The sequence below is a fragment of the Arachis hypogaea genome, chromosome 20, assembly GCF_003086295.3.
Source record: "Arachis hypogaea cultivar Tifrunner chromosome 20, arahy.Tifrunner.gnm2.J5K5, whole genome shotgun sequence".
Lineage (NCBI taxonomy): Eukaryota > Viridiplantae > Streptophyta > Magnoliopsida > Fabales > Fabaceae > Arachis > Arachis hypogaea.
The window spans coordinates 90,477,035-90,501,020 of NC_092055.1; the positions used below are offsets into that span (position 1 = coordinate 90,477,035).

The 23,986-nt window shown below is 34.5% G+C and overlaps 3 protein-coding genes across 5 annotated transcripts; 2 read left to right on the forward strand and 1 right to left on the reverse strand.

Annotated features, from left to right (window-relative positions):
* Positions 1–4,973: 4,973 nt before the first annotated feature.
* LOC112784139 (uncharacterized) lies at positions 4,974–6,748 on the forward strand. The gene is made up of 2 exons (XM_025827255.3): positions 4,974–5,714; positions 5,891–6,748. Exons 1-2 carry the CDS (start codon positions 5,325–5,327, stop codon positions 6,266–6,268), a joined length of 768 nt encoding a protein of 255 aa, XP_025683040.1. The 5' UTR covers positions 4,974–5,324; the 3' UTR covers positions 6,269–6,748.
* Positions 6,749–8,454: 1,706 nt separating this feature from the next.
* On the forward strand, positions 8,455–20,449 carry LOC112782394 (pyridoxal reductase, chloroplastic). Of its 3 annotated transcripts, XM_025824751.3 has the most exons (9): positions 8,455–8,786; positions 8,860–9,088; positions 9,171–9,270; positions 9,342–9,465; positions 9,576–9,677; positions 9,785–9,936; positions 10,043–10,136; positions 19,952–20,133; positions 20,250–20,449. In XM_025824751.3, exons 1-9 carry the CDS (start codon positions 8,685–8,687, stop codon positions 20,251–20,253), a joined length of 1,089 nt encoding a protein of 362 aa, XP_025680536.1. In that variant the 5' UTR covers positions 8,455–8,684; the 3' UTR covers positions 20,254–20,449. The 3 variants fall into 3 exon arrangements, with proteins under 3 accessions (XP_025680536.1, XP_025680538.1, XP_025680537.1); XM_025824753.3 differs by lacking the exons at positions 19,952–20,133; positions 20,250–20,449 and adding an exon at positions 15,964–16,214 and having other exon boundaries at positions 8,494–8,786; XM_025824752.3 differs by lacking the exons at positions 19,952–20,133; positions 20,250–20,449 and adding an exon at positions 10,709–12,248 and having other exon boundaries at positions 8,494–8,786.
* A 507-nt stretch (positions 20,450–20,956) lies between these two features.
* LOC112782395 (ubiquitin-ribosomal protein eL40 fusion protein) lies at positions 20,957–23,078 on the reverse strand. The gene is made up of 5 exons (XM_025824754.3): positions 22,770–23,078; positions 22,586–22,672; positions 22,166–22,268; positions 21,370–21,436; positions 20,957–21,285 (listed from the first exon to the last, which is right to left on the reverse strand). The coding sequence occupies exons 1-5, from the start codon at positions 22,870–22,872 to the stop codon at positions 21,259–21,261; spliced, it is 387 nt and encodes a 128-aa protein (XP_025680539.1). The 5' UTR covers positions 22,873–23,078; the 3' UTR covers positions 20,957–21,258.
* Between the last annotated feature and the right edge of the window lie 908 nt (positions 23,079–23,986).

Consider the following 23,986-nt stretch of genomic DNA (forward strand, 5'->3'; position numbering starts at 1 on the left):
CCACCATGACAGTGTCCATCACTGCTCCCCAGCCTCAAAGTCACGACGGTGGTGCACTGCCTCTCGCCTCCCGGTGACAACGTCCCTCGACGACGATAACGACTACAAATGGCGATGGAGCTTCTCTGACCATCAAGACCTGAATGATGATGACGACTGCTTCTGCCGCTGGTCTTCTTCTTCTTCTCTTCTCTGGCCCCTGCTCAAGCTCAGATAAATAATTAATGTTTTGAATTTCTTATTAAGGATTTGATTATTGGAATTTTTTATTAGAGATTTGATTATTGAAATTTCTGATTAGGATTTTGATTATTGGAATTTCTAATTAGGGTTTTGATTTTTGGAATTTTTGATTCAAGATTTTGATGATTGAAATTTATGATTCAGGATTTGATTATTGGAATTTTTAATTAAGGATTTTGATTATTAAAATGTCTGATTAGGGATTTGATTATTGAAATTTTGAATTAGGAATTCTGATTATTGTTCTGATTAAGTGTTTATTATTCTTCCTTTTTCAGTATTTAATTATTGTTCTGATTAGGTGTTTATTGTTCTAATCAAAATTTTAATTATTATTCTAATCAGAATTTTGATTATTGTTATGACTCTTGATTATTGAAACTTTTGATTAGGTGCAACTTTGTTCTTCCTGTTTAAGTGTGTTCTAATTATTGCTGAACTTTTGATGTGTTGCTGATTATTGCTGAATTTATTCTTAATGTTGTTTGTTTAGGAAAAAATCATATGTTTGGTAGCATTTTACTAAACTTCCATTGACTGAGACAAAGGGATAGCACCAAGCTAAATATATTCAATGGCAAAAAAAATATAATTGTTACCCTACTAAACATGGCACAATTTCTCTAAACAAGTACTTGAAGAGTGCTCATAAGTGGATATTTACTAAAGTGGAGAAGCAGGAGATACTTTATGGTTATATGCCTAAAATTGATGAAGAAGAGGAACTATGCAAAGCCTTTAAAGGTTATATCTTGCAAGATTGTAAGAAGTCTGTAGCTAAGTTCATTGTACTTGATGAAATGTTGTTTAAAGTTGTTGAGGGGATTGGGTTTTGCAAAATGTTAAATCGATTTAAGTCAAGATTTACGGTGCCATCTAGGGTGACGGTCTCAAGAGATTTCTTTCAACTTTATTTAGATGAAAAGAAAAAGTTAAAAGAATGGTTGGCAAAGTCATGTGCTCGGGTTTACTTGACAACGGATTGATGGACATCAAATCAGAATTATAGTTATATGAGCTTGACTGCACATTTTGTTGCTGAAGAATAGAAGTTACAAAAGAGAATTATAAATTTCTGTCAGACTGAGAACCACAAAGGTGATACAGTAGGAAGAGAAATTGAGAAATGCTTGAGAGAGAGTGGGAAATTGAAAAAATATCCACAATCACAATAGATAATGCAAGTTCGAATGATGGGACTATTACTTACCTTCAAAGGAAATTAGGTGCAAGAGGTAGGTTGGTGTGTGGAGGAAAGTATATGCATATAAGATGTTGTGCTCATGTTCTTAATTTGATAGTAAAGGAAGGAATTAAGAGCAACAAACTTCAATTGAAAGCATTAGAAATGCTGTCAGGTATGTTAGGTCCTCTCTTCAACGGACTAAAAAATTTAAAGACTGCATTGAGGCTGACTTGATTGAATCTAAAAGCCTTGTGTGCTTGGATGTTCCAACTAGGTGGAATTCTACCTATCTAATGTTGGAACATGGCGAAAAATTTAAAAAAGCTTTTGGTAGACTTTATTATCAAGAACCTAATTTTCTTAGATGGTTTGGATATGATAGTGGGAGAAAAAGAAAAGTTGGTCCACCTACACTACTTAATTGACAATATGCTAAATTATTCATTGAGTTTTTGAGAATCTTCTACGAGATAACTTTGAGTTTCTCATCTTCTTTGCATGTTACATCAAACAAATATTTTTATGAAATTGCATCTATTGCTTCTCAATTAACATATTGGAGCCACAATCTTTCTAAATTGTTAGGAACTATGGCATATTCTATGAAAAATAAATATCATAAATATTGGGGACCTGTTGACAAATTCAACCCGTTATTACTTGTTGCTGTTGTATTGGATCCTCATTACAAACTAGATTATCTCTGTTGGTGTTTGGAGGATGTTTATGACAAAGAAGTGTCTACTAGTATGACTGATTTTGTTCAACTTACATTGGAGACTTTATATATGTTTTATGAAAAGGAGGTTGCAGATGATAAAGGAAGGGAGGATGGTGGAAGTTCATCTAGAGATGTCTTGGATGACAATACTAAAGTCTCAAATAGAGTGAATATGTGAAACAAAAAATACAAAAAAGAGAGAAGACTAATGCAGATATCAAGTCAGATGTGGAGAGGTATCTTGTCGAGAATACTATGGAAGATGAGAATTTTGATATATTGGCTTGGTGGAAAGTGAATGCTTCAAAATACAAGATTCTTTCTCTCATAGCCCGTGACGTTTTAGGTATTCCGGTCTCAACCATTGCTTCTGAATCATGCTTTAGCACTGATGGACGTGTGCTTGATGTCTTCCGCAGCTCTTTGTCACCATTAATGACTGAAACTTTGATATGCACTCAAAGTTGGTTGTGCCCTTCTAAACAAGAAGTTAGAGATCAAGAGTTTGATCAATTTGATAGTAGTCAGAGGATTATTGAAGGTACATTTATAATATTTTTATTATTGTGACTTAATTATTTGAAGTAATAATCTCTTATATGAAAATGAGTAATTTTATATGTTTTGTAGGTTTTACTATGCATCCACATCACAAGGAACAAGTTGACAACATTAATAGCAATTGATGGATGATGACTATTCTTCTGTGGTTAATGTTTTGTGTTATAAAAACTATGAGTTAAAGTTCTATGTTTAGGAAGTATAAGATTTTAGACTAATGCATAATATTTTGTGTTATTTGTATGTGACTTAACTATTTGGTGTTATTAAACAATATTAGTATTGATTGTGGTTATTCTTTAATTTTAGATAATGGTTGGTTCTTGTTATAATTTTTTAAGTGAATTTTACTATGTGAATTGTGAAATAATGGTTGGAGATTTGGAGATTTTCACATGCTAAAACTCTGGTTTTTATCCGATTTTTACATGATTTTCACCTGATCCGAAGGTGTAAAGGTTTCATCGAGTCTAAAGCTAGATTAGGGTCTAAAAAATAGGCTCGGTATATATTTCGGATTAAATCTGGGTTAAGACAAACTCAGTGTGGCCGACCCATGTACACCCCTATTACATTAGTTCCTTTTCCTCTCTTCTCTACACATACATCAAATTTTGTTTACTCTACAAACTGTTTTCTTGAACCAGAAGTTACTGTTTCTTCCTTTAGTGGCCATAAATTTTTCAAAGGATCCTTTATTTTGACCTGGATTCCCTTATTGTTGTTGTGGAAGCCAATTACTCCATTAAATCACTTTTCTTTTTTTACTTCTGTCGAAATATTCTCCTATACATGAGTAACTTGTCATATTTTCTAGCTAACTTCAACCTCATTATTTTAGAAGTGTTTGATCCAAAATCGTAAAAGATAGTTAGCATAATTAGTAATAATAACTTCCCATATCATTTTTATATGGCAATTCTAAAATATTTTGTAAGTATTTAAACATTTGAAATCATATTCTAATTTTAATAATAATATAATGGAGGCGGAGTTTTTGTACAATTTAAAAAACAAAACAAACTTAGAAGCTATAAAAACATTAACTTCCTTCATTGGCCTCCAATTATTTGTACTTAAGAAATTGCACCTTTTTACTACTTAATCAGCTTTATGAAAAGAGTGAACATCAAAGAAATAAAACATATGGTCTTCAGTTTGTAAAATTTCTACGACCTTCATTTAACTATCCCACTCGAGAAAGCAACATTATAATAATGACAAAGGGAAAGAAATTCTCGTCAACAGATCCCAACAACAAAACTAAATTAATGCCATTTTTTTAATAGAAACATAAGTCCTTCCATAACAAAGAAAGCTCCAATTTAGATGAACCTTACGATCACATTTTAGTCCTACGACACTCGGTTCTTGGCAGCTACTACAATACAGAATAATTTATTCACTAAGCTCAATAATCACACTAATTTATTTTCCTTCCGATTTGTTTTGCTGTTCCACTTCTTTGAAATTTCTGACCTCAAAACCCACACTCTTCATTACATAGGGATTAGGGACCATGTTGATTATGTCAGTTTCTACTTTCTATGTTGTTATATTTCCGTCCTTTTGCCCTTCTTGTCACTTTTGTAGTTTTGTTTCTTGAGGTCTACAGCATAATTACTAAGCTTTTTAAATATATTAATACATATGGTTAAAGTTAAATGATTACTTGTCCATATTAATTTAAAAAGAAATAGCAAATTAACGTGCTGACACAAGCAAAATTATGTCGTTTAAGTGTTTATTTATTGGATCAACCTTATCAGTATGGTGTATTTCACCACATAACTAATTGGTGACAGTAACATATCAATGGCTCCTTATGCTGCCGAAATTGATCAACCCACAATTTTAACTATCGAAAAGTTAGTTTTCTTAAAAATATTCTATCCAATATTAATAAAGATTCCATATCCATAGTATCCAAAAGATTATTTTGTTCATGAGCAAACTAATCTTCCGAGAATTAAAGCCATAGATAGTCACGTGTAATACATATTCGTATTTTATACAAATAACTTATTTGATAGATAATAACTAGTTAAATTCCAACAAGTACATACTAGCAATTACAGGTAAAAAAAATACTTGTTACTCTTTCTATGGATATTTTTTCCCCTCATAATCATTTGCTCTTAAAAAAAAAAAAAAATAGAGACGTGTGCTTGTGTGGGGTGACAAAAGACAAGTGACAAGTAAGCAAGTTCCTTATACAAACAAAATAGTGTATAATAGGAACCTAATAATGGCCCTATAGTTAGCCAACACAAGTAAAAGAAAGCAAAAGATAGATAATTTCTTCCTACAGAGAACCAAAGACATCAAGAGCCACACGGTATCTAATCCCATAGGTCCATATGATCCTTCATTTGCAAGTTCCAACAATAACCTTCCCATTCACATATACATATACATATACATAAATATAACATACTTTCTTTATTGCTATATATTCTGCACCTGATCCCCCCCACTAGTCTTTTAAAACTATAATTTTCATCATATTTTCTATGTTGGTGACAAACATATTTGTCTATTTCTAACCAATAATTCCAATTCCATAGACTTTGAAATTAAAATCATCATCCATTTTGAACCCACTAGGCATATATGATGGATGGTGATGATGAGTATATTCAAGCATCTAAAGGGAAGAATGTTGAAAGTTTCACATGTTCAGAAGTAGCACTACCACAGAACAAAAATGCTAAGAAGAAAAAGAGTAAGATAGAGAACAAGAGAAGATTCAGTGATGAGCAAATTAGATCACTTGAGTGCATATTTGAGTCAGAGTCCAAGCTTGAGCCAAGGAAGAAGATTCAGCTAGCAAGAGATCTTGGATTGCAGCCAAGGCAAGTTGCTATATGGTTTCAGAACAGAAGGGCAAGGTGGAAATCAAAACGAATAGAGCAGGAATATAGGAAGCTTAAAGATGAATATGACTGCTTAGCTTCTCGCTTTGAGTCTCTAAAGAAAGAGAAGGACTCTTTACAATTAGAGGTAAAACTTACACTTCCACTTCTTAATTCATTTACTTTGAATGCCGAGCCTTGGTTCGATTGTAAGAGATGAAAAATTCTTATACTATGCTCAACAAATATATATTATAAAGTTTCCGAAGCCTTAACTGTGTTGTTTTCTTTTCTTTTTCCTTTTTTCCCCTTCTCCCGAAACAGCTAAAGAAGCTGAATGATTTGATGGTGGTATCAGCATCTCATCATGATGGAAGAAGACAAGAGAAGGTTATTGCAAAGGGAAGTAGAACAGATGATGGTGGTTCAGGAAGTCCTCACAGCAATTGGAGGCCTAACGAAGAAGAAGAAGAAGCAAAGACAAGTTTTTCAAATGACACAGTACCTTTACCTTCTGATGATAAACCTGATGAGGAAAGAGATCACCACCGCCATCACCACCACCAAGATATGAGAATGGATGATGAGGAGCAGCATTTAGAGATTCCTTTGGAATCACTTGAGAAATGGTACAGTGAGGATCCAAGTGGAATCTTGGATCAATCATGTAGCACTTCACAATGGTTGGATTTCTGGACTTGAGAAAGAAAAAAACACACACACTCTTTTCTTGCATGTTATGACGATGGTTCCTTGAAGAAGAAGGAACAAAGAAAGTTCGGTTCTTCTTCTGAAGCCAGCATAGCGATGTGATGATCAAGAGGTGCTAGCACAAGAAGAATGTAGGAAACTCATGTTGGATATGCCAAACTGTTCAAAGAGATGAAGTTTTGTAGGCTTGATTTATAGGGAGAGAACTAAGATAGCCTCCCTCCTCACTTCTCACTGGATAATTCAATTCTTTTTTTCCTTTCCTTTTTCTTTATAGAGATTTGGAAGAATAATATTGTGCCTTGTTTATGTTTCCTCATGCTTGCATGCCTTCAGATCCGTGTGCGCATGGGCGTGCGTGTGTATTGTTATATTAGCTATGCCCCTCTTAACATGTGTAAAATGGATAACAGTGAATGATGATATTGCTTTACTTGACATAATGAAACAATGAACTTGCTTATTTCCTAACTTGCCTTCCATTCCTATTTTAAGCTGTTAAGAATTATGATATATATGCAGCCAATAACCTTGGCAACTTTTGTCTACTGATGAGACAGAGTTTCAGCATACATTGACTCTGATCTGCTAAGCTTGTTCAAAGAATTGAACTGGTATTGGATATATATATATATATATATATAAATAATATAAACGAAGGGCCTGAAGGAAAATGCTTCAATATATTAAGCCATACCTGATAATTATTGATCATCCCATGGGCGTAGAGGTCAACTTTGATGTTGAAAATATATTTCTTTATTACTAAGCTTTATTGTGCGGTTGACTATTGACAATGTTTTCAGAATCATTCGTAAATTCGTAATTGAGCAATGAGCATTGATATTCTTTCTAGAATTAATTATAATAGTTATATTCAAATAAAGATACCCATTGTTTTTATAAATTATTACCAGATAGTATTAAAGAAGTAGTGTCCATAGGCCAGAGTCGTGTATGTTCTGTTGTTATCCTACATAAAAACTGGTAGGACATTGTCTGAGAGTAAGAAATTTGCTTGTGGTTTAACAAATCACTGATGGAATATAAATGAAAGCATTTAATAAAATCAGTACTTCTGGCTGCATATCCAACACTTCTGCTGGCACTTCATCTCCATCAATATTTCATATTAAAAATGACTTTTATATTTAAGAAACAGTCTGTGCATTTGATTTGCGAAAAATAGTTGGATATTACTTTTAAGGTTGATGAAAAAAACGAAACAAAATTCAATTTTCATACCTCTTTTTTATTGTTTTAAAAAATTTCGGTCATTCACAAGAGAGAAAGGATAAACTAACAAAATTCACGGGATGATAACGACAAAAATATTCTTAAATTATTATAAAACGTGACAAAAATAATTTTTTTATTATAAGTGACAAGCGATTTTTATATGTATTTTATCCAAAAATTTGTACGAATATGTAGATAATTATTTAGATAATACATACAAAAAATTGAATAAAAATTCGATTTCTATAATTTTTTAAAGATATTCTTAGTCATTGATTAAAAAAAATCTACTTAACACAAAGTCATTAAATTTTAAAAATAAAATTATCTTATTTTTTTAGTCATATTTACAAAAACTTCTAATGAACTTTTTGAAAACATATTTAATATTAAATATTTTTATTGTATTTCAAAATATTTTAAAAATATTTTTGTCATTAACAAAAATTAGGAGTATTGTTACCGGTATACTAAAAAATCAGAAGTAATTTTGATAGTTTATCCAAAAGAAGTTCACAAAACATTTGATATGAAAATTTTAAATTTGTAAAGATGAAAAACTCACTTCTTTTAATAATATTTAAAAAAATCACATCAAAATTGAATTATTAAAATCTCGAAGAATATATAACTAATATTGTTATTTTTTTTGTTAATGTTCTGAATTTATCATTTTCTTAACGTATCAATTTTAAAAAAAAAGCTCTTGAGCTCAATAATTTTTAATATTTTTAGTCATTATTTGATCGGTATAAATATTAAATTATTTTTAAAAAATATGAATACAAATTATATTAATTTATATGTGTAAAATTAATAAATATGAGTATAAATTATATATTTTTTGTATATAAAATATACGTAAATATGGGTATAAATTATTATCAATTAGACTAAAAATAATAATATTTTGTTGACGATTTAGCATTGCTTAGATTGAATATTATTTAGATAGTTTAAGGCCAAATTATTCAACTTTTAAATTTTCAGGAGATAGAAGTCAATTGGCTTGATCCGCAACAAGGTGCAGGATTCAACGGTTACCACACAAAATACATCAGAACACGACCTCCAAACAACTAACCAACAGTTCAGTTGTGTTTGTGTTGCTGAATCTGCTGAGAACTTTAAATCTATTTTCTTATGCTTTTATCAAGACTGAGCAATTATGGCACTCTCAGCATTGAGTCTTGGCCCTTCAAACCTTAACCCCTTTTCATATTCCATATTCAAGTCTCTCAAGCTCCCTCCTTTCTTGCAAACTCAGAAGGTTGGTTCAACGTACATCTATTCTTTTTCATGTGATGTATATGATGATGACAAGTATTCAGGGGTCATGACAGGTGAAGATAGGGCCTCTGAGTGTGTCTCCGATGGGGTTTGGAACATGGGCATGGGGCAATCAACTTCTTTGGGGTTATCAAGAATCCATGGATAACGAGCTTCAACAAGTGTTCAATATTGCTCTGGAGAATGGTGTCAATCTATTTGACACTGCTGATTCTTATGGCACTGGAAGCTTAAATGGCCAGAGCGAGAAGCTTCTTGGAAGGTTCATCCGAAATTTTCAAGGTTCATCACATATTTTCCTTTTTCAATTTCAATTTCATTTCGTACATGGCTTTGCGGTTTTGTTGAGTAATCAATTATTCAGAACAAAAAGGGAGTGGCAGTGACAGTGACATAGTAATTGCTACAAAGTTTGCAGCATATCCATGGCGCCTTACGCCAGGCCAGTTTGTGAATGCTTGCAGGTATTCTTTGCTGTGTTTAGGTTTTAGGGTACAAAATCGAAAATTAAATGAACTGAATTTTCACTTTTCAGGGCATCACTAGAAAGGATGCAAATTGAGCAAATTGGGATAGGTCAACTACATTGGTCAACTGCAAATTATGCCCCTTTTCAGGAATTGGCGCTTTGGGATGGCTTAGTGACAATGTATGATAAGGTTACAATAATATTATGTTTAATTTAATCCATGCTATTTAGACATTGAATTCAATGGTTAAATTTTCAATAACAAAAATTGCTGCACTCATTAACTATGGTGCCATTTAGGGTTTAGTTAAAGCTGTTGGAGTAAGCAATTATGGACCAAAGCAGCTTTTGAAGATACATGATTATTTGAAAAAGTGTGGAGTCCCTTTATGTTCTGCCCAGGTATGCAGTCATCCATTATACCTTGTTTTAAGGCCAAAAATACTCGAGTTTTGTGGTTGTCAAATGAACACCTACTTTGAATATAACCATAATTTTGAACATTGAAGGTGCAATTTTCTTTGCTAAGCATGGGGGAAGATCAACTGGAGATAAAGAGCATATGTGATTCACTGGGTATTCAATTGATTGCTTATAGTCCCTTAGGACTTGGAATGCTCACTGGGAAATACTCACCTTCCACACTTCCAACTGGCCCAAGGTGGGTTCATAAGAGATTTTAACAAATAGTTCAAAAATTTGACATAAGAGATTAACCAGTATCCTAATGAATTCTTAGTACCTTTGTTATTTATGGTATTTTACAGGGGGTTGCTATTTAAGCAAATACTTCCAGGCCTAGATCCTTTATTAAGTTCCTTGAGAGACATTGCAAACAAAAGGCGCAAAACCATGTCACAAGTAATCTCTTTCCCTTTCACTTTTGTTGCATTCTATTACTAATTTTCTATTTGTTACATGCTCCCTTGGTTAGTTTTTATGCGACTTTTTATACTTGTTCTGTGTTTGGATACACTATCTGAAGATACCAAAAAAATAACTTGTACAAATAAAATTAAAATTGCTGTTGCTTCATTATCAGGATCTATAAGTGAGTAAGTTTGTTTAGTTATAGAGTTTGTTATAACTAAAGTTTACTTAGTCTAAATCTGTTTTGCTACCTGTAATTGGACTGCATTAGGCTCAATTGCAGTGAGAATTACTCTCTGTATATATAGGATATCAGTGTATCATGTGACCAGTGAATGAAATCATAATTTCTCTAATTCATTCACTTTCTTGCAATGCATGTTTTCTCCAATTTTCTTTCTCTATTTCATTCTTCTGCTGCGCTTGAAGCTCTTTGAGCTGAATTCATGTCATTGTTGAATATAGTTCATATCTGGTTTGTTGTCATGGGTACCAAGAGTCTGAAGATCATCATTCTTGTTCCTTGATCCTTTCCAATTTTTTTTTCTCTTCTCTTCCTTCAGATTCAATCAAATTTGATCCTTCTTTTCTTCATCATCATGTCCTCACACTCTCAGACTCATCATCATCCAAAAAAAGCATATCATCAATTGCAGATAAATTGGTTGATAATAATTTTAACACCTGGAGGCATCAGGTCCTACTCACAATCCAAAGTCTTAGCTTAGAAGATCATCTTTATGCATCAAAGATTCCTGAACAATTTCAAGATGCTTCAAAAAAGATGAAAAGAAAAACTGAAGATTATAAACCATGGAAGCTTGATGATCTTACTCTTTGTACATGGCTGCTTGCATCATTTCTTTGAGGTATGGAATACCCTCAATGTGGGAAACCACACCTTAAAAGCTAACTGATAAGGGGAAAGAACTACTCTCCTTATATACAACATCAAGCATCCCATACTACTCGAGGTGGAACTTTGAGCACCCCATAATACCCAAGTCTCTAACAATACACGACGTCCACGGCGGCTTCACTCTATCGACACTGACCCAACGGTAGCCACCTTGCTACCATCTATCAGTATTCGGTATTCACCTTAATCCAGCCTATAGGTAGCCCTTTTCATGGCGCCGACAACCACGCTCTGATACCATTGTTAAGTATCTAAGGAAAGTGGGAAACCACACCTGAAAAGCTAGCTGATAAGGGGGAAGAACCATTCTCCTTATATACAACATCAAACATCCCATACTACTAGATGTTGGATTTTGAGCACCCCATAATACCCAAGTCCCTAACAGTTTACTTGAAGAGTATACAGTTTTTATCACATCTATGCTGTCAAGATTGGGATCCTACAAAGTTCCTGAAGTTGAAGCCTTTAGACGGAGGAAAATCGTCGATTCGGAATTTTCACAAAAATAATCTCGTCGAAGTAAAGATTCAAACCAACAATTAAGTTTAATTTGTTTGTCACTTAAGTCAAACCAATAAAAACCGAGAGTATTTAAATTTCGGGATGTCTCTAAAAGGAATTGCAGGAAAGTGTGCATGTTATTGGTTATGAGAAAATAGGAATAATGATGGCAATAGACAAGAAATGTAAAAAGTAAGAAAGTAAAGAAGCAAATAATAACTAAATACCAAAAGCAATTAAACTAAAACAATTAAAGACACCAACTAAGAAAGGTCTTAACAAGGGTTCAGAGTTGAAATTCTTATCCTCATTATCATCCTCAATTGTGATGGTAAGTGAATTTTGCTCTCACTTAGTTATCCTCTAACAATTCAAGGAAAGTCAAGTGAGCAAAATTAACTCTAATCTACAAGTCCTAGTCAATTCCTAGTGAAGGACTAGATTTAGTGGAATTCAAGCTAACTAGCAACATTCACTTACCAATCAACACTAGATTTTGATAATTCAAGAGTCTCCAAGTTACCAACCCAAGTCAAGAATAAAAAATTCTACTCTAAAATTGAAAGAGGCATTTTATTAAACACTTAATATGCATAAAAGGAAAAATAGTATAAATTGCAATAATGATAAAAATCTATAACTATCAATTGCAAGGAAATAATAACAATCATTCAAACAAACATCAAAAGAATATAAAATATCAAAATTGCATTAAAGAAACTCCAAATTAACAAAGGTTAATTAAGATAAAGAGTATTAAAATAAAGAGAGTGAAACTAAATTAAAACAAGAATCAAATTCTAAACTAAGGAGAGATTTAAATCTAAAACCTTAATTCCTAGAGAGAGGAGAGAATCTAACTTAAAACATGCTAAAAGATAACTAAAATTGATTGTGTGTATTCTTGGAATGTTTTCCCCTTGAAAGAGGTTCAATTCAGCTTCTGGGCATCTCAAATTGGGCCAAAAGGCCCCATAAATCGTGAGTCACGTGACTTTTTAATGAAGTCACGCGTCCAGACTTGTGTCTATGCACACATTAGTGTGTGCATGTCCTTTGTTTCTTCATGTGTTCTCCCATTTTGCATGCTTTCCTTCCACTTTTTCCAAGTCATTCTTACCTAATTGACCTGAAATCACTGCATCGAATGGAATAAAAGTGGAATTAAATTGATCAAATTAAGCACAAAAAAGCATGTTTTCACATTTAGGTGCAATTTAGGGAGGAATCACAAAAGTATGCTATTCAAACGAATAAATGCGAGTTTATGTGATGAAATTCACTCAATTCAAGCCAAAATTTATCATCAAATATGGATTCATCACCTTTCTCAAAGCCTTTGATGATATGATAGAAAGGTATAAAAAACCCCAAGGTGGCATACCTATGGCTAATCTTGTTCAAGCATTGATGGAAGATTTTCCAAAATTCGGCAAGTGCACAGTGAATTGGTTATCGTTCCCACAAGAATTAATGGATTAAGCAAGAAATGGTTAACTGGTTATTCTAGTTAGATAATTGAAAACTTGATTTGAGATGATTTGAATACCAAAACAGCAATTTAAATGAAAGCAACAGTAATTCAGTAGAAAAAGTGATACGATTAAAGGGTTGACTTGTTTGAACTCCAACGTTATCAGTAGCTTTTCTCTTAAAAATTGCATCAATTTTACTTTGCTTTCTCATCATAAAATGTTCTAGTTTCTTTTTACCTGGAAAAAAAAATTCAAATAATTATATACTCACATGAATAAACAAAGTCTAAATATTTTTTATTAATTAAACATCAATAACAAATTAACAATATTTTTGCATTAAGTCACTATCAATTTCGCTAAAAAAAAAATCTATTAGGCGTACAGCATCAATGGAATAGAACTCAGTGGTATTTGCTCACAGTGGCATTTGCTCAAAAACTACTAGGCGTACAGCATCAATGGAATCCAATCCATATGACCGTATCAATAGTTAAATGGTATAGAATACAACAATTTTATACATTTATGACCCAAGTTACCCAACATTTATAAAAGTAATAATTTTATTGTTAAAGTTATTTAAAAATAACAGTAGATGTTTAACTATTAAAAATAGTTTGATAATTGTTGAAAATTAAAAGATCATTGTTAATTTTCCATCTGCTGTAGACTGTAGAATGTGAATCTAAATCTAAATGAAAATTAAATTAAATAGTGGCAAGCTTTAAACAAACATGTTTACTTAGGCTATGCACAGAGATATATCAACAAGAACAATAGAGTGCATAGTAACTGTTTAAGATATATAATCTCTAAGTCTAAGAAATTTAAAATTTAAAATATATAATAAAAAAGTGTTTAGCATATTGTACCTTGTACCGTTGTGACACTTGACAATGGAGGGCGTGGCTATCAGGCTATGGCTTCAAAAGAATACTAAAAGTCAGAAAGGAATAAGGGAAGAAAGATAATGTAAACTTGTAGTGTTTACTGTTTAGCCAGTTTAGGGATTTAAAAAAAGTTTAAAAATCATTAAATTTTATTGGGTTGGACTTCTTAAATTTTACTACTAGTTTTTTTTTTTTAAAAAAGCTAGGGGGCCTTGCCTGGCGTGGGTCACGTGGGACGCCTTGGAGGCTTGAAGGAGCTTGGGCGTGTGTCACATGGGACGCTTTCGAAGCTGGGAGGAGAGTGGGACAGTGGGTTGCTGGATTTTAGCCTAGCGTGCCTCGCTTGGAACGCCCTTGAACGGTGGAAGAGAATGGGCATGAGGGATGTGAGTTACGTGGGATGCCTTTGAAGCTGGGATGAAGGTGGTGTGAATGGCGTGGCACGCCTTCTATGGGGGAGAAGGATTGACATGAAGCAAGTGCCACGCCTTTGATGCACCCAACCTTGCTATCTCTCTGGATTTTGGCCTAGCGTGTTGGTGGCGTGAAGCAAGTGACACACCATGTCTCTACTTGCTTTCTTCTTCTCTGTTCTTCCTTTTCCTCTATTTTTTCCTTCCTCTCTTAGCTTGCTTATTCTTTGTTCTTCAATAATCTCCTGCAAAACAGAAAGCACAAGACATTTAAAGTATATTGACCAAAGTACAATAAATTTAGAGAAGAATCACTAACTTTATTAAGATAATTAACTAGAAAACTACTAAAAGATGCACATGCATCAAGCACCCACGCCGTTCAACTATCAACCTGAAAGAGGAGTTTTTGGCTGAAGTGGTAGAGGTGGTAGGTTCAATTGTGGAGGTCATTTTTCTTCTCAAACCATAGGCCTCAGTGCCAATTATGTGGTCGCCAAGGCCATGTTCAAATATGCTTCCATAGATTTGAACCAAACTTTCAAGTTTTTGGAAATGGTTCACAAATTCAGCAAGCTTCTATTCCGACTCTACCACATAACCACCACCACCACCATCACAATTTCATCAACCTCGTGCCTACTTCAATTTTTCCCAAAATTACCAAGAATCAGTGTGGTATCCTGATTCTGGAGCCAGCCACCATGTCACACCTGATTCACTAAACTTGCTGAATTCAACACCATCAACACATGAGTCAGAACAATTATTTGTAGGTAATGGCTAAGGTATGTGAATCTTTGCTCAAGGCTCTTCAATTTTGTATGATAAAAATAAGAAAATCAGTTTCTTGCTAACTAATTTACTGCATGTCCCTCAAATTACTCAAAATCTCGAGTGTGTTTCAATTTGCTTTAGATAATTATGTATGTTTTGAGTTTTGGCCTTATGATTGTATTGTACGTGATCAAGATACTCGAGAAATTCTTCTCCAAGGCAAGGCTAGTGATAGAATATATTCCTTTCATGGTCTGCTTGTTCCTGCACCTTGTGATTCTCTAGATACAAATCCTTGTAATACTTTTGTTTCTTGTAATGAAAGTAGTCTTGCTTTGTCTGATAAAACTGCTCTTTTAGCACAAAGCAACAAAGATATAACAATTGACCTTTGGCATAAACGTTTAGGTCATAGCTCAATACAAACTGTTCTTTCTGTTTTAAAGAAGTGTGTTGTTCCTGTTAAGTTTGATTCTTCTCTAGCTAATGTGTGTGAATTTTGCACTATGGAAAAAATGCATCAATTACCTTTTCAAAAACCTGAATCTGTCTATTATGCTCCTTTAGATCTTGTTTATGCTGATATTTGGGGTCCCTCTCCTATGTTGTCTAGAAATGGCTATAGATATTACCTTTCATTTGTTGATGCTCACACTAAATTTATCACCATTTTTCTCTTGACTAATAAATAAAGGCTTTACAAGCTCTTCAAAACTATAAAATGTTTATGGAAACACAAATTGGACTGAAATTGAAAGCTATACAAACTGATAAAGGAATGGAGTTTATGTTTAATTCCTTTACTCAATTTCTTACTACTAATGGTATTATGCATAGGAAGTCATATCCCTATATACACCAACAACAAGGTGGTATAAAAAGGAGACATAGACACATTACTGAAGTTGGATTGTCCTGATTAGCTATTGCAGCCCTTCCAATGTCTTTTTGGAAAGATTCTTTACTTCTACTATCTATATTATTAATAGGTTACCAAGTTCTGTTTTAAAGAATAAATCACCTTATAAGATGCTGTTTGGTAGAATTCCAGATTATTGTTATTTGAAAATATTTGGTTGTGCATGTTTTCTCTATCTTAGGCCATATAATATGGTCAAGTTTGCTTTCAAATCTGAAAAATGTATGTTTCTTGGTTATGATAACAACTATAGAGGTTATAAATGCATGACAAAAGAAGTTAAGATACACTACTCGACATGATATATTTGATGAAACAGACTTTCCATATAATTCTTTATTTCCATATAATTCTTACACCTCACCAAGCAATGTGTAGACTTTTACTTTTACAAATCCCTCTTCCTCTATTAAAGCTACAGCACAACCTCCACCAACCTCTATTAAATCCTCACCATCTCAGACACATCAAAATCAAAGTTCTCTAGTAACCATTGATCATCAAGCAATTGATCATATTGACCCTCCAAGGCTCCAACACATACTACATCCAGCCATGACCCTATACCCATTTCAGGTCTTGAAATATGCTTACCTTTTGATTCTACATCTCAACATAATGTGCAACACACTACAAACACTCAAAGTATGATCACAAGGTCAAAATAAAAAAATCCAAAACCTCAAGCTTTGATTCCTTCTACTTCAGTCTCATATGATTTGACTCAATATACCAAAAAATGTCAAATAATCCCTCCAATGCCCTCACTGGAAGTGGACTATGGATGTTGAATTTCAAGCTCTTTCAAGACGCAAAACATGGGATTTGGTGGATCCTCCATAAATAAAACTGTTATAGGGTCAAAATGGGTCTTTGCAATTAAAAGAGATCCTTTAGGCAATATAGTCAAATACAAAGCAAGATTTGTTGCCAAAAGATTTCTTCAAATTGAAGACATAGACTACAGTCAAATATATAGCCCTGTAGTGCCTACTATAGTTCGAATTGTCATCACCATTGCATTTTCTCTTGGTTGGATTCTAAGGCAGTTCGATTTTGACAATGCCTTCCTAAATGACAATCTAGAAGAAGTTTTTATGACTCAACTTGGTAATGACTCAAAGATTTGTAAACTTAGAAAGGCAATTTATGGATTGAAACAATCTCCAAGTGTTTGGTTCAAATGATATTGTTGTAACTTGGCAAGTTGAGTTATTTCCCTGGTTTAGAGTTTTCTTATCTGACCTTAAAAGATAGGCCCTGGAGAGCCGACGTCCACGGCGGCGGCTTCACTCTATCGACACTGACCCAACAGTAGCCACCTTGCTACCATCTATCAGTCCAGCCTATAGGTAGTCCTTTCCATGGCGCCGACAACCACATTTTGATACCATTGTTAAGTATCTAAGGAAAGTGGGAAACCACACCTTAAAAGCTAGCTGTTAAAGGGGAAGAACCACTCTCCTTATATACAACATCAAGCATCTCATACTACTCGATGTGGGACTTTGAGCACCCATAATACCCAAGTCCCTAACAATATGTCAAAGAATTGCTTAGCGAAGCAAAGATGGATACTGTCAACCGTATGCCCCTATGGTTTTCTCATTAAAATTGACTTTTATTAGTGTTGATCATTTCGAGAACCCCAAACAATCTAGAGAAATTGTTCGAGCTCTTCAATATTTGACAATTTCAAGACCTAACCTTGCCTCTGCAGTGAACAAAGTTTCTTAATTCATGCACTCTCCCACTATTGAGCATTGGAAGGTTGTGAAACGGTTACTCAGATATGTTGCAGGTACAGTTCATTCAAGATTAAAGTTTAACAAATGCACTGATTTGAGACTTCTTGCATTTACATATTCAAAGTGAGCAGGAGACTTGGAAGGTCGAAAATATATTACTGGCTACTGTGTGTACTTAGGGAATAACTTAGTGTCATGGAAAAGCAATAAACAAGCTAAAGTGAGTAGGAGTAGCACCGAGGTTGAATATCAAGCAATGACAGCAGCTCAATTTGAACTTATATCAATCCTGCAACTTCTTACACAACTCAGACCATTTATTGCAATAATCAAAGTGCTTGTCTATTGGCAGCTTATCTTATTCTACATACAAAGTGTAAACGAGATTGATCTTTATTGCTTTAGGGACATGGTCAACAATAAAGAACTCTATGTTGGCCACATTCCTTCATCTGATTAAATAGGAGACATTTTTACTAAACCTCTTTCTGCACCTCTCTTTCACAAGTTTAGAGACAAACTTAGAGTAGTTACCACAACTACAACAAAGTTTGAGGGATCTATAAGTAAGTTAGTTAAGTTAGTTATAGAGTTTGTTATAACTAGAGTTGACTTAGTCTAAATCTGTTTTGCTAGCTGTAATTGGACTGCATCAGGCTCAATTGCAGTGAGCATTACTCTTTGTATATATAGGATATTAATGTATCATGTGAATAGTGAATGCAATCATAATATTCATGGGTTAAGTACTATTTTGGTCCTTAAAGTTGAGCGTGAAAATCAAAACCGTCCCTCATCTAATTTTTGATTTAGAATTGTCCTTAACGTTTTTTTTTGTATTAAAATCGTCCTTTTAATTTTTTTTTGACAAAAATACCCTCACCACTACCAACACAATTATCTCCTCCACCACCACCACCACCAACACCAACACCACTAAGAACACCAAACAACAGCAACTTCTTCCATTAACAAATTAAAAATACAATAACAAAAACCAGATTCAACAAAACCAACAACAATTCAGAAATCAAAAACAGAACAAAATCAATCAACAGCAATTCAGAAATCAAAACAAGAACAAAACCAACAATGATTCAACAAATCAAATCAGATTCAACAAATCAAGCAGAAGAAGCAAAAGACAAAGCAGAAACAGAGATCGAAGCAAGAAGCCGACGACGACGAGGAGGTCACGGCGGCAACAACGAGGGCGAGGCGGCGACGACGAGGGAGAGGAGGAGGAGCAAAAACGGCTCGACGAGCAGGGCGAGGCGCGAGGGTATGGCGGCGGCGCGAGGGCGAGGAGCGGCGTCGGCGAGGAGCGACGAGGAGTGGCGACGGCGAGGACCCCTTCTCTCCCCCCCTCCTACCTGTTTCCCCCCCCCCCCCCTTTCTTTCTCTCCCCACTCCCCGTTTCTCTGTATCCCTTTCTCTCCTTTCTTTCGGCGACGGCGACAGCGACGACAGCTCCAAGCTTCGCCAGCGCCATTCCCTTCCCCCCTCCCTTCCCCCTCCCCCTCCCCCTCCGGATACCCTTTTCTTCCCCCCTCCCACGCGTTTTCTTCCCCCCCCCCCCCCCAAACACGCGTTTTCTTTTTTCTTTTTTTAATTTTATAACTTTTATTATTAAAATAGAAATAGGGGTAATTTAGGAATAACAAAAATTTTATTAAAAAGGACGATTTTAATACAAAAAAAAAACGTTAAGGACGATTATAAATCGAAAATTAGATGAGGGACGGTTTCGATTTTCACACTTAACTTTAGGGACCAAAACAATACTTAACCCTAATATTCATTCACTTTCTTGCAATGCACGTTTTCTCCAATTCTCTTTCTCTGTTTCATTCTTCTGATGTGCTTGAAGCTCTGAGTTGAATTAATGTCATTGAATATAGTTCATATCTGGTTTGTTGCCTGGATCAACAACCATACCAAACAGCGTTTATTGTTGTGTTATAAATGCCGTGTTCCCCCACGCAACTTCATTTAAAAGCTTTCTAAATGCCCTCTAGGGTCTCTAGAAAACCACCGAACAAGTTTTCTTGTCTTCTTAATTATGGTGTGTATGACAAGGCAAATGACAATGCTGACCAAGTTTGTGCCACATCACATGTTTTAGTTATCTAATGCTGCTGCGGTTTTACCATGTTAGGTCGCCATAAACTGGTGCATATGTAAAGACACAATTCCAATTCCGGGAGTGAAGACAATAAAGCAAGTAAAAGAGAACTTGGGTGCTCTTGGTTGGCGCTTATCTTCGGAAGAGGTGCTTCAGTTGGAGTATGCAGCGCAGGAATCACCTCGCAAGATGATCCAGAACATTTTCCTAACCAGGTATACTTATCAATATTAATGATCATAAGATTAGATATTAAAAACGCAGATAAAATAAATCTAAGTTGTATGAAAATATCAAATGGTCTTGACGTTTGGCTTGGCTTTCATAACAGATAATATCTGCAGCGGATGCCTCTATACTAGGCATATTTCAAGCTACGTAATTCATCATTGTTTATTATCCATATAATGAAGTGAAGGATTCGGCAAAGATGACCACTTTGAATGCAATGGCAACAATATTCAATATTCACCATTTGCACGTGTAGTGTGATGAATTAATACCATAACGCCTCAACATAATTTTGAACAAGTCATCTTTCGCTTCACTAAAACATTTGTTACCTAAGGTAGCGTTTGTTTTGAGGTACTGAGACAGAGACTGAGAGACTGAGACTCAGTATTGTGTTTGTTAGTTCAGAGACTGGTACTAAAATTTCTGTCTCTGTCTCTAAAATTTCAGTATTTCAGTACCTCCAAAAAGTAGGGACACAGGGGACTGAAATTTTAGAGATGGAGACTGAAACTTTAATAACATTTTATACCTAAAATACGTTCATTTCAATTAATTAATTCCAATTTTACCCTTTGTACAAATTAAATTAGAATTTCATTCTTGTTTTAATTCCTGTCTCCCATTTTGCACCAAACAGAATACTGAGATTTATTTCAATCCTTGTCTCTTAGTCTCTGTCTCTCAGTCTCAGTCTTTCCGTCTCTGTCTCTCCACCAAACGCTACCTAAGATAATTACCGAGTTAGTGCCACATAAATTTTTCATTCCAGCATAAGATAGAAAAGATTACGCATGCGATCCAACGTAATAATAGAGCCAGAATAGTGTTATGATTATCCGAGTAAATTAGTAGCTCATAGCTCGTAACTGGCAAGAAGCTACCATAACACAAGTAAATTATAAAATATGAGAATCCGATAATGTGGGCTGTGGACATGTTTTATTATCATAAAGCATGTCTCATCACATGGAACTGAAGCACCAATGATGGCAACACACTCAACCCGAATAACAAAATCTTTCAAAAAAACGTAACTGCCAGGACACTTTTCAACACATTCCCCATAATACTAAAACGCTAATGAAATTGGTTGCAATCAGAACAGTTTACTTGATCTTCTTCTTTGGCCTCAGCTACAATAGAAATACAAAATTAATGACTAAATAATAGATAAAAAATACCATGCAAATTAGATTTTCTGATTTTGTAAGCAGTACCTGGTTGCTGTGCCCGCACTTCTTTTTCCTGCAGTTGACAGCACGAGGGTGCAAACGTGCATAACACCTGCAAAGCACAATATCACCATTTAGGCAAAGTAGAGCAAATGTAGCAATAGTCCCAAATTTAAATGTTACAAACCAACCCAGGTTATTCTAGTCATCAATAATAAACAAACCAATTCAAGTTAATCTAGTCATCAATATAGGGTTAGCAATTATGCTATTAACCAGTTACTAAATGCAGGTTGATCAATAAATCAGTTAAACTCATAATTTCTGAAAAGAATCCATTGATAACGTTATTATTCTATCAGTACAAATTATAACAGCTATAATACCAGTACAAATTATAACAGCTATAATACCAGTAAATGGTCATCCAAATTGGTCACCAAAATTTTTCTAAATCAAATTCTTCCTTCAAAGATTTTAAATTGGATATTTATCATCTGAAAGAAGGCACTAACTTCAGGCAGTTTCATCAACCACCACATAGTAAGCACTAGTAGCTATCAAGAAAAAATGAACTAATCAAATTTTGTGAAGCAACAGTGCTACAAGGCCAATGCAATTTATTGTTTTTGGCTAGCAATAAGCCAACAATAGTTAAAAGTGTTTGCTAAAAGAAATGGTGTTGGGCTGTTGGCCTAAAGATGTTGGCGTTCTGGTTAAAAGTGCTTGCTAATATAAATTAAAATTGCCGGCCATTAAACTTTTCTTTTTTGTGAAGTACTACTTCCATAATGAACAATGTAAAACTTTTAACAAACAAGATTGTAGTGTTTGAACTTACTTGCGGCAGATCATCTTATCCTGATTGTATTTCCTGGCCAATGCCATCAAAGATGGCTCAATAATTCCACCACGAAGCCTCAAAACAAGATGCAATGTCGACTCTGCAAGACAATGATAACTGATCCAATAAGACTCGAAATCTAAACCATCATTATTCTACGCACTTCACCAGATTCAACATCCTCATTGGACAGGAATAAAGTAAAGCATCTTGCCTAATACACATTTCCTAAAACACATTTCATACTGAATTAATTATTTCCATCATCCATTTTCCAACTTCGCAAGTTCTCACAATCTCACATTTCATACATTATTCGTCCGAAATATAGTTTCAACAAATCAATTAAAAGTAGGCATGAATTTCCTTTCTGTTTTTAAATTCCGAGAATTACGATGTCGAAATGGCCAGACTAACCCTTTTGAATGTTGTAATCGGCGAGTGTACGGCCATCCTCAAGCTGCTTTCCGGCGAAGATCAACCTCTGCTGGTCCGGCGGAATCCCTGACACAGCCAGGAGTAAAAATTAGAATCAATGTTTGTGGTTATCTTTTGTGATGCAAACAAGATAACCGATATGAAAAAGGGGGAAAAATTAAACCTTCCTTGTCCTGAATCTTGGCCTTGACGTTATCGATGGTGTCACTAGATTCCACCTCCAGGGTGATGGTCTTCCCCGTTAGGGTTTTCACGAAGATCTGCATCTTTCTTTGTTCTCTACCTCTCTCTTTCTCCCCCCTCACAAAACCCCGGTTAGTTTTGGGGTTTCTGCGTACTTTACGATATATAGGGGTCGGATTTTTACGATTAGGGTTTCTCAGATAACGCTTTGACTGGTAACCCGTTTTTCTTATTCCCACACCAATTTCTTTGTTTGCCTTTATTATTTGTCAACTCAAAAGATTTAGATGCTCATAAAAAAATTTTTTTAAAAGATATTATGGATAAAAATTCTTGAATAATTTTAATATTTGAGGAGTTTATCAATTACTTTATTGAAATTCATTTTCAATAAGCATAATATCAAAGTGGCCATCAGAATTAGATAAAAAAAAAATTTTAAGATAGTAATTTGATTGCAATAAAAAGAGTTTGCTTACAATTACTGTAACAGGAATATAAAAGCAATAAAACATAAAATAGGAAAATTTTTAAGAAATTGATAATAGCATGCTTTAGAGATAAAGTCTTCAGATAAAAGGAAAAGAAAAAGTCTTCTTATATCTTCATCTTCAATGGCTATTATAATCCACGTGAATTAATCGAGCACTTGACTCCTCTCTTATCTGTGCTTTTGTCATCAACCGAACCAACCATTCTAAGGGTTGCAGCGTGTAATCCCTAGATATCAAATCTCAAAAATCAATTTGACGTCGCTGATTTCTACTCCTTGTAAATTCTGACGCGAGATTCATTGCCTGGGCTAGAATTTTCCCAGGTTCTTTTATGATTCCTTCGAACACCAAGGAGTTGTGATCCAACCATATACCCCAAAGAAGGTAAGCTATTCGAATCATGTTCAATCTGGCCTCACTTCCAGTTGTCACCGTTGCCACAACATCGATCCACCATTGCCATGGTTGAAGAAGGTTGTTCCTGGGAAGCGCACTTGCCATTGGGGAGTTGTTCCAGATTCCTGCAATTTCTGGACAAAAAATCAGCATATGCAGGGCTGATTCTGGAGCGGCAGAGCATCGAGGACAACGCGGGTCTACCTGAGGTATGTGCTCATGAAGCTTTTCCTTCACCACTAATCCGTTGTGAATTAATTTTCAGATAAAAATTCTAATTTTTGGCTGAGTGTTAGTCTTTCAAATG

Excerpts from the sequence above, each read along its gene's own strand:
- LOC112784139 (XM_025827255.3), top strand. The coding sequence starts at position 5,325 with ATGATGGATGGTGATGATGAGTATATTCAAGCATCTAAAGGGAAGAAT. Across the intron at positions 5,715-5,890 it reads AGGACTCTTTACAATTAGAG|CTAAAGAAGCTGAATGATTT; the intron begins GTAAAACTTACA and ends CTCCCGAAACAG.
- LOC112782394 (XM_025824751.3), top strand. The coding sequence starts at position 8,685 with ATGGCACTCTCAGCATTGAGTCTTGGCCCTTCAAACCTTAACCCCTTT. Across the intron at positions 9,937-10,042 it reads ACACTTCCAACTGGCCCAAG|GGGGTTGCTATTTAAGCAAA; the intron begins GTGGGTTCATAA and ends GGTATTTTACAG. Across the intron at positions 10,137-19,951 it reads GGCGCAAAACCATGTCACAA|GTCGCCATAAACTGGTGCAT; the intron begins GTAATCTCTTTC and ends TTACCATGTTAG.
- LOC112782395 (XM_025824754.3), bottom strand. The coding sequence starts at position 22,872 with ATGCAGATCTTCGTGAAAACCCTAACGGGGAAGACCATCACCCTGGAG. Across the intron at positions 22,673-22,769 it reads CAAGATTCAGGACAAGGAAG|GGATTCCGCCGGACCAGCAG; the intron begins GTTTAATTTTTC and ends TGGCTGTGTCAG. Across the intron at positions 22,269-22,585 it reads CGATTACAACATTCAAAAGG|AGTCGACATTGCATCTTGTT; the intron begins GTTAGTCTGGCC and ends ATTGTCTTGCAG.